This window comes from Telmatherina bonti (genome assembly GCF_933228915.1).
Source record: "Telmatherina bonti genome assembly, chromosome: 9".
Lineage (NCBI taxonomy): Eukaryota > Metazoa > Chordata > Actinopteri > Atheriniformes > Telmatherinidae > Telmatherina > Telmatherina bonti.
This window is the reverse complement of record NC_136627.1, coordinates 11,993,292-12,003,806: the sequence shown is the minus strand read 5'-3', so window position 1 is coordinate 12,003,806 and position 10,515 is coordinate 11,993,292. Positions and strand designations below refer to the sequence as shown.

Below are 10,515 nucleotides of genomic sequence, written 5' to 3'. Positions count from 1 at the left end.
AATAATTCAGTCGCTGCAGATCAACATATACAGACAAAATATTGAACTTAAAGAGATATAAAAGTCATTCTTAGCGTTTGCAACGAGAAATAAAACTGGGAATGAGACTAGATGATTAAGCAGTAAGTAATGGAAACAGGGTGTAAAGAAGAACATTGAATCATGGTGGGTGAAAAACAGGACTTTTTGCTGATCTTGTTGGTGTCGTGGAAATGTTCCGAGCTACATTTTTACATTTTGTCAGTGGAATACAGCAGGAAGCCAGTGAAGGTGTTATAGTGGTTGATGTCATCGCAGACGATGCATCCTCCTGGCAGGCTGACGGTCACCTGGTCCCCGGCTTTCAGCTGCAAGGCTACAACAACGCTGTTGCTGTCTTCATTGTCCTGGCCGGACTTTTCAAAGAGCGCAGCTTCAGTTTTGCCGTTGACCTGCAGGTTGGCGCAGATGGGCTGGGTTCTACCAGACAGGCCAGGGCCGTAGATAGACACGGTGAAGCTGTAGACACCCGAACGGGGGACGGTGAAAATGCCATTCTGCACATTGTAGCCACCTCCCAGGTTCAGAAAGACGTGCTTGTGAATCATGACCCTGGCATTCGTTTGGACATCCAGGCAGCTCAACGTTTTCTCGTTGTTTAGAGCGACGGAGAAAGCACTGCGGCTGGCTGGAGAGACAAGAGAAACAAAAACAGAATAACAGACACACTGCACGTGTGAAGTTTCCGCCTTTGTGACGGGAAGAGTCGCTCACCTCTCATATTGTTAAGGGACGTCTTTGGTTTCATCAGCTGCATGTTCAGCTCTTCAGCTGTCAAGTTAAAGAACTCCTCTATCTTCCTCATTTGTTTCTGCATGAGACAGCAGCCACATGTCGACTCGCTAGCGCTGCACACTACGCAACACAGATGCAAAATTTAGTTTGATGATGGGAAAATGGAAACGATACTGAACGAAAAGCCAGATTCTCCAACCTGGGCCTGGACTGGGGTCTGTGCGCGGGACTGTCTGGACCGGCCCGTTCCAGGAAAACTTCGAATCCTGACCGAGAGCTGCATGTAGCAGACACAGCAGTACAAATGCTGGAGGGGGAAATAAAACAAATGCATGAACAACAAACTATAACATTACACTAGGACTAGGTCCAAATGAAGCAATAATTAAACCACTGAAGGAAAATAAGAATAAAAAACTCCCACATTTCTCCCACTACATCTGACGCTGCAGTTAAAACTCAGTCACGTCTCATATTCCAGCTTTAACAAGCTCCAGCAACGTTCCCTGAAAAAATAAAGTCCTGCCTCACCTCTCATGATGACACTGGCAAATATAAAAGGAGCCTGTAAAGGACTGGAGAGGTGTAGGCTGATCATAAGAGGTAAGACTATATATTCATCTGCAAGCTCCTCCCCTGTAAAATATCACTTTATTTTCTCTCTTAAAAAACATCTCCCCTCCCTTTCCTTTTGTTCTTCCCATTCGTCTTTATGACTGAGGAGGTATTTTTTCAGCACTAGGGGCTCTCTTATAACCACACATGGACACAAATACATCACGGCCTTGTGGATGCTGCCTAGATATCAGCTCAGAGGTGCATCTATACAACTGCATTGTTGAGGTAATTTGGTGATGTAGTCACTTGCTATGCTGGAAAAAATCATTTCCACTCTTAGCAAGTTTTGCTGCTTTTGTTTTTAACCGTTTGTGGATTTCTGTCTTTAGTTAGTGTTGCTTTATGTGTGAACAGATTTAATTTTGTCTTCTTGTTTTATTTTCTAAGGCCTGTTTCTTTGTTCAGGTTAATGTAATGGGCAGTCAGCCACACACAGAGGGGTTGTGAATAAAAACCAGTTTATTGAAAATGAGGAATGAGAGTGAAGGGGCAAAGGTTCAATCCTGGGGAATAGGCAGCAGAGAGAGTCCAGGTTCCAGAGACGGGGTCAGGAGGTATGGATGAGGTACTTATAGGCAACACTCAGGGGTCCAAAAAAGGCAAGAGTCTGTGTTCAGAAAATGTGAGAGTCTGTTCTAGGCAGAGCAAGAAGGGTAATCTAGAGACGTGGAAAAGTCAGTCAGCAGACAATATACTGAATACCAGACAATAACTAGACATGATCTACTGGAAATCTGGCAGGGGGAGAGACTAGAGAGTGTGGAGTGGGGCTGCGAGTCATGACCAAACAGGTGAAAGACCAGGTGGCCTGAATCAGACTGATGAGCACTGGGAACATGGCAGAGGCATTTAGGAAGCCCCATGTGTACTGAGTTCTACTGATGAGTGCCGTCTGGTCTGGAAAGAAAACGTGACATTTAGGGTGGATTCACATCAGGATAGTCCGCAAGACTTGGTCCGATTGGGGACTCGGCTCAGTTGTAGGGGGGGTGTATCCATCCATTTACAATAATATATCCCCATTCCCACCAAAGGTGGCGCTGCACTAGTGTTTAGCATAAGAGAGGACAAGACCGGCATGAAGAAGAAAACAGCGAGGTAAACATAGAGCAGGAAACTACCGCTGTTTTAGATTTTTTATGTTGTCTTATGCAAGTATAACACAGAAACACACTGCAACAACAGATGCAGTATGAACAGACAAGGCTGAGGACTCTCAACATGATCACTATGTATTTACCCACAATGCAATGCTAATTAAAAGCAGAAAGTGACTTTGCTTTGTCATCTGGTCCACTTGAATCAGGCCGAGACCTGCATTTGTCTGCTTCTCTGGTCTGAATCAGAATTCATTTGGGGCTTTCACATTTCCCCAAATGAAGCGGACTTTCCGAGCAAACGGACTTGGATTCAAATAAAAAAGACTGATGTGAATGTGCCTTTTATTTACTTCTTGTTCATTTGTTTTCTGTTGTTAATCTACATTTGGGTCATGCCTTCACACATCCACAGCTTTGTCCTTCTGCATGACTGACAGACTGAACTCCTGCAGAACACATAGAGGACTACATTTTTTTTTCCCAAACTCACTTTTATAAGATTGATACAGCTCAGAGGTTTGAAAATAATGATACTTAGTGTATGTAGAACGTTAAGTCAGTGGACTATGCATCTAAAGGCTCACTTATGCTCCATCATACATAAATGTGGACGTCATCACCTTCATGCTTCCATGTGTCTTTTACGCTGCAATAGTCAAGTCAGTTCCTCCACCAGTGGGCCGAGTTCAGAGTTCACTTCTGCATTTTGACACCAGTTCCTTTTCTTAGTTCCAACATGTCCACAAGCCTAGAAACGGCAGCAGGAGTGTAACCAACAAACCTAAAAGCAGTGTAACTCTAGAAGCTGTCTGGGGTAAAAAAAAAACAGATCTATCAGAAGCTTTTTAGCTTAACGTAACACTGCATACCCTTCTGACTTTAAAACTCTGTGCTTCTTCCATTTTCTTGCACACTGACCTAATTATGCACATTCCTGGAGCACCGTTATCCTGCAGCATACCAGAGCTGATAAAACGCACTTTGCAACCTTGTGTCCGGCCTCATGAGACAGCTATGTTTTGCTTTATGGCACCGTGTGAAACAGCAGCTAATATGAAAACATGGTCTGTTTTGGACGTTCATCATGGCTGGTTGAACCAAGAAGCCCAAAAGGACATTTTTGAAGGAAAAAAGAAAGAAGTGACAGATTAAAAGTCAATGCAGGACTTACTTTTCCTGGCTGGAAAACCCGCAGAGAACGACTTTATTGTCTGGCAATTTGTTGATAGAATAAATATCTTGACTCCAGGCCAGTGATGAACAATAAAGCAGCATTCATCCTACTTTGTGTTTTAGGGGAAAATAAAACAAACAGAATGATGGATCAGATGAAAACTGAAATCTGTGCCTGTAACACATTTTGTCCCCGATTATCAGCTCACAACAATAACAGATCACCAATTAACAACTGAATTTCCCTTTGGGGAATAATAAGGTATTTTTCATTTCATTTAATTTTCATTTCATTCATTAAATGCTGACTCACTGTTAATGTTGTTAAATGATGGTTAAATATCATGTTCTTGCTTTCAATATGAGGATTTAGTTCAGCGACATATAAAAGAACTGAATTTCAGATTGGCTGTTTAACCAGAGAACAAAACCAGTTAACCAGTTACACAACCAGTTAACCAGCTGTTTTGTTGTTGGGAACTGACATAATCAGCTAATTTAGTAAATGTAAGGAGACAAAGTAACAAGGCGATAAAACAGTTATATTGACGTGTTTTCATTCCTTCATCATAATTTTGTTCACTGGCTCGTATGGATCAGACTTACTGGGTTTAATGGTTTCTCTTCACTCAGAACCAAACCTCAGTGATGTGAAAGTAGTGCAACTTATTGTGTTTACTACCATCATTATCATCGTCACCCACGGCAGCTGATGAAGACCCTCTATGGTAAACATGTCAATCATTCCTGGACAATTAGCAGCAACTCGTTTCTTATTGTGCAGCTTCTCTGCATCTCCGTTTCCTTTGGTTCTGACTGATAGGTAGCTGCATCCACTGGTAAAGAACCAAACTGGTTTTAATGGTGTGTCCCAGTTATCTCATCAGACTAGGTGACATCATTACCGGGTAGATGGTGTTATAGTTTCACCAACTTGGGAAAAAACAGACACTTCCGTAATGGCTGATTTGTTTACATCTACAGTGAAGCTGTATAGAAGTAGAAAATCACAAACCAGTTGTAAAAATGTGCACCATGGAAACCAGCAAAGTCAGGTGATAATGATTAATAAACCACAAACATTTTGACATTTTTTAACAAAACAAGCCCACCGTGACAACGTTATTATTGATGACAAGTCATTGCTGTTCACATTAGAAACTTAATGAAACAAAATATTTCTAAAGTGGACTTCTGCAACTCTCTCTATTATGACCAATCTTCTATCCACAGACTACAGCTCATTCTGAATGCAGCAGCGCGATTTCTTACTGGGACAAGACGCAAGGAACATATCACTCCTGTACTGTGCATCCATTGGCTTCCTGATGCTTTTAGAATTCAATTGAAACTTTTGTTGTTTGTTTTCATATCTCTGCACAACTTGGCACCTTCCTGCTTGAGCGAATTGCTTACTTTGCAGAACTGAGGCAGATCTCTAATGTCAGCGGATCAGCTCCTCTTGCATTGTCACAGGTCCAGATTAAAGACAAAAGGAGACAGAGCCTTTTCTGTGTCAGGCCAAAGGAGAGACAAAAAAACAAAACAAAAACAAATATCATTTGGAGGTGGAACGTCACGGCTTCATGTAGGAAAAAAAAAGCTTGAGATGTGGAACTGATTAGCTATTAGCTGCATCAGCTACATTAGCATAAAGCAAGGCAAGTTTATTCATATAGCACTTTTCATGTACAAGAAAATTCAAAGTGCTTTGCATGAAACATTAAAAGCATTACAGATGGTGTAAAAACAAACAAAATAAAACATAAAAAAAACACAAATAGCAAAATCACAATAAAATCATAAATTATATTACAATAATTAAAATAAGAATTAATTAAAAGTTACTGTGCAGATGTCATTCATGCGTATGAGAAAATAAATGTTTTTCACTGGATTTATAATCATCTAGATTTGGTGAGAGTGTAATCTCCACTGGAAGTGTTATTCCACTTGTTTGGAGCGTAACAGATAAATGCTGCTTCTCCATGTTTAGTCTGGACTCTGGTCCAGACTAGTTGACCCAAGTCTTTGGATCGAAGAACTCAGCTTGGTTTGTAACACAACACACAACATTTGGTGCTTACCGCATCAAGTTTGAAAAACGGAAATTTGAAGGGAATAAAAACACATTATCTGGATATGATTTACCTATTTATTCTATCATGTCCACAGTGAGATATGAAATACAAAGCTATCAACTTGGGAGGTTCGATAATTTCCAATATCAATATCAACTGATAGTTATCTTTTAAACAAGTTGTTCTAAAGAAACAAAAATATCTGGAAAACTCTACAGGAAATTTTTCATATTTTGTCATTTTGAGTTAGAGGAGATTTAGCTGAAGAGTTTGATATATAATATGTGCACGTTGTATAAAAGTTGTGTCATTAAAAAAGTAAAAACCGATACCGATAATTTACAACATTACATTTTAATGTGAATATCGGCCAATAATATCGGTATGCCATTAATATCAGACATCTCTACCATCAACTGATAACATATATAAGCCTTGCAGCTTGCTCTTGAAAAGATCAAAATCAAGGTGATGTTATTCTTTAAATCCAGATTTATTTTTTTTATCATTTTACAGATCATATATTTCTTCTACATAAAATCAGTATGTTAACAATTTTGTTAATGAGATATTAAAATGCACAATATATATATATATATATATATATATATATATATATATATATATATATATATATATATATATATATATATATATGTAGATATATATGTATGTATATATATATATATATATATATATATATATATATGTATATATATATATATATATATATATATATATATATATATATATATATATATATATATATATATATATATATATATATTCCTATGATAAACAATAACATGAACAACAGCAAAGAGGAAGTAAGAACTGATTTGTAGTGGCTAAAGAGGTTTTAAACATGAGAAATCATTTTAAAGTATGGCATTAGGACTGGGAGAAAGCACAGTTAATCACATAGATGAAGAGCTACAAGTCATGTTTGCCACCAGTGGGATGACAAATCACATCATCCTGGCTCAGTCGGTAGCAAACAGCAGGAAACCAGTAAAAGTGTTATAGTGGCTGCTGTCATCACAGAGGAAACAGCCAATGGGCAGGCTGACCGACACCTTGTCTCCAGCCTTCAGGTGTAAGGCGATGACAATGCTAGCACTGTCTTCTTGGTCTTCCATGTTTTTCTCACTGAGTCCCGCCATCAGCTGACCATTAACCAGCAGGCCGGCACAGGCAGCCAAGCTGTTGCCAGGGGAACCAGCGTCGCTGTAAACGGTGAGGGCAAGGCTGTACACGCCAGAGCGGGGAACAGTGAAGACACCAGTGTTCACGTCATAACCGTCTCCCAGGTTGATGAAGACATGTTTGTAGACAATAATCCTCTCTTCGCCGCGGAACGGGCCAAAACAGGTCAAACTGTCGTCATCAGTCAGAGCGACGGAGAAGGCACTGCGGCTGGCTGGAGATGAGGGGAAAAGACAGAAATGGTGTGAAATTGCAAAATAAAGTTGCAATACATAACTTAGAAACCTTAAAATTATTTTCCAGACTCTCATGATGCCACTGTGACATCCGAGAAATGGTACAGTAAAACTTTCCTCTTGAGGACGCCGCATGACGTTGCAACTGAGTTTTGCTTTTCGCAGTTGGATATAAAAACACTGGCTATTTTGATAAACATACACAGTTATTCAGCAAATGGAGGAAGACAGGAAAAGAAAGGGTAAACAGGATGGGGCACAAATAAGACAAGTCAAAAATCGGACCGACTTTCACCATCTGGAGAGAACTCAGAGAAGAGACAGGATCAAGATGGATGCTAAATTAGCCGTCGTTATGGGAAAATCTGCCAAAGATTACTATTGCTTCTTCAAGTATGGAGGCAAGTTTGATAAATTATTTATCACCCCTTTCGAGTTTGAGTGCATATATCTCACCTCTAACGCTGTTAATGATGTTTTTTGTTTTCACCAGCTCCTTTTCCAGCTCGTTGAGGCTCATGTTAAAAAATGTCTTCATCCTGTGGATTTGCTGCTGCATCAGACAGCAGCCACACGACGCCTGGTCTGTAAGACAAACTGATAACATGCACACACACTAATTAAATGCATAATAATGCATTTCTCATCACTAAACTGACTTGTTTTCTGTGTCTCTCACCATTGGTGTTTGAACCGACGCCTCCATTGTCGGTGTTGCTTCCAGGTCCACCCCACGCGTATTCCTGACAGTGTGCTGCTTCCAACAGGCACAACAGTAGAAAAGCTGAGAGAGGAAAACCAAAGTTGAGAAGCACTAAACCCCAAATTAAAGCATTAAATCATGGGTTTTTTCTTTTATAAGCAAAGTTCCTCGTGCACATATCAACCACCAACTTCCAAGTCTCACCTCTCATGGTGACGGTATCGTCTGAAAAGCCTCAAGTTGGGACAGACTGCTGCAGGGTCAAGTGTTCCAGCTCTTATATTCATATATATATGTACTTCTTCTTTTGACATGGCTCCTCCCCGTCCCCCTCTATCCCTCTATGCCTTCATACATGCATACTTTAAATCATTTCTGTATTACATGTGAGGTTAACTGACACACACACACACCTGGAGTGTCTTTGTGTTGCCTATATAGGTCAGGTATCATCTGTCCTATGAGGAGTTGTGTGTGTGATTCCTATCAGCACACAAAGACATCGACTTTTCCTCATCATGTTTACGAGGACATGCAGCTGGTCATTGAAGAAAATGGAAAAAATTATGCTTGCAGAGTTTATAATGTGGTGTTTGAGGCTGCTGGGAGGTTAAACTGGTTGAGTTGATGCTCTACAATCCGAGACTGAAGCTCCTAGATGACGGTGTTGCTCCAAGGTCAGACCTGTTGATATTTGCCTCCCATGTGATGATCTGGCGAGCTGTCCAGGGTGTACCCTGCCTTTCAACCTCAGACTGCTGGGATAGGTTCCAGCTTCCCCGCGACCCTTCATCGGACTAAACGGTTAGGATAATGAATGAATGAATGTTCTTCTTTCTACTAAAGCCCAATAAGGTGGCATTCTGTTAGTATTTCATATTATTTCAGCTATATGTGGAAGATATAGCAGTATTTGTCCATGTGTGATAGATGTTCTGCACCTAAACATGCTAAAAGACAACATGCAGCAGTGGTAATTGTAAATAAATAACATTTCTAATCAGGGCAGGACGCAACAAGCTGTTGCCACCACGGGTAAAGTGAGAGCTTCAGTGCCCTCCTACAGTATGAATAGTGTTGGATTACTATCAACACAAAGAATGACACCCATAAGAATGTCTGGAAAAATAAAGGAAAAGTGATAAATTTCTTTATAATTCTAACAAGAAAGAAAGAAATTGAGGTAAAATCGATCTTTAAAGCAAATCATAAAGATTGTCCATCATGGGTTGATTAATAACTTCTAATGCTGATTCACAGAATAAAATCTGTGGACAAATGACCTTTGATAACTGGGAAGGTTCCCTCCAAACCTTGTGGGAGTAATGGTGGTATTAGAGATAATGACAGGGAGCTTTAATGCAGGTCACTTTGCTGCAGGTATCAAAGATATGATCAGCAGTATACTGGTTACACACTGGGACTGTGCAGCTGATATTTATAACTGGTTTGTTCGTTAACAAAAGTATTCCAAAGACACCAGGAAGAATGAAATGAAACAGGGAGAAGAGTTAAAGCACGGGAAAAGAAAGACGTCATCAAATTAGTTCCAGTTAATTAGTAAAACGATGAGACAGAGCATTGGTATTTGTTGTACAGTGTAGACTTTTATTGAAAGACATTAAATTTAAGGTAATTCAAGGAATGAAATTTGGATTTTTAGTTTGGTGATGTAACGATTTAAGCCCTGACACACAAAAAAAGTCACATTTTTAGAATATGAGGTCCTTTAACACAATTTAACAAGAAATTAACCGTTTTTGGGCGATATTTACAATTTATTACCATGTGATATGACAAAAATATCTGTAATTTTCTGCTCCCTGGTATGTATTAGGATGCAGGAGACAAGAACAAGATTAAGTTCGACAGGATTTTAAATAAAGTTTTTACCATAAAAGTTTCAGAAACTGTATGTATCAAATACTTCACATTGGACTTTACAGGGTAGATAATAGTTTTGCAAATACATAAAACTTTTTGAAATAACCTTTGAAAAAGAATTTGCTTGTCAATAATTAATTCATTTGACAGAAAAGTTTCAAATAATTCTTCATCACTAAGTCCCATTCAGGGGAAGCTGGAGCTTGTCCCAGCAGTTAGCCATTAACAAACGTTGTCCGTGTATCCTACAAAACAGATGTTCAGTCCGACTTTGCTGAATAATTACTTCTGTAAGTTGTCCAGACCAACCATAACAATGTACCCAACGTCCAGCCATGTGACAACCTCAGCAGGCGCAGGGCCCTGAGCAGATCTGGTATCCATGAGGACAATTCTGCGCCACTTCCCCAACAGTCGGCGCCCTCGGCAACCAGCTACGTCGCCGATGCCCAGGGCCGGTGTAACCACCAGATCTGCTCGGGCAGAGTCTAATAAGATGCTAATTTATCAATTGCTATTTTTCCTTTTTTTCGTATTTCTTTTTGCAATCTAAACATATTTTCCCAGGACCAATAAAGCCCCTTTGAATCTGAAGATGTGTTAATTTTACCATGATGGCAACTCGTCCATACATTTCAAACGCGTTTAAACCACCACTAAGGCTTGGCCTCGCAGTTGTCACACTTGTCCACATAATGCAGCAAGAAAAATGTTATTTTGGGATTTATGCATGATACCTG

General features: G+C 39.8%; 1 protein-coding gene across 1 annotated transcript; it reads right to left on the bottom strand.

Annotated features, from left to right (window-relative positions):
* Positions 1-6,729: 6,729 nt before the first annotated feature.
* Positions 6,730-8,102, bottom strand: LOC306760726 (complement C1q-like protein 4; the record flags this gene model as incomplete). Its single annotated transcript, XM_079246694.1, has 4 exons — positions 6,730-7,166; positions 7,645-7,773; positions 7,868-7,972; positions 8,096-8,102. The coding sequence occupies 4 exons, from the start codon at positions 8,100-8,102 to the stop codon at positions 6,730-6,732; spliced, it is 678 nt and encodes a 225-aa protein (XP_079102820.1).
* Positions 8,103-10,515: the final 2,413 nt, after the last annotated feature.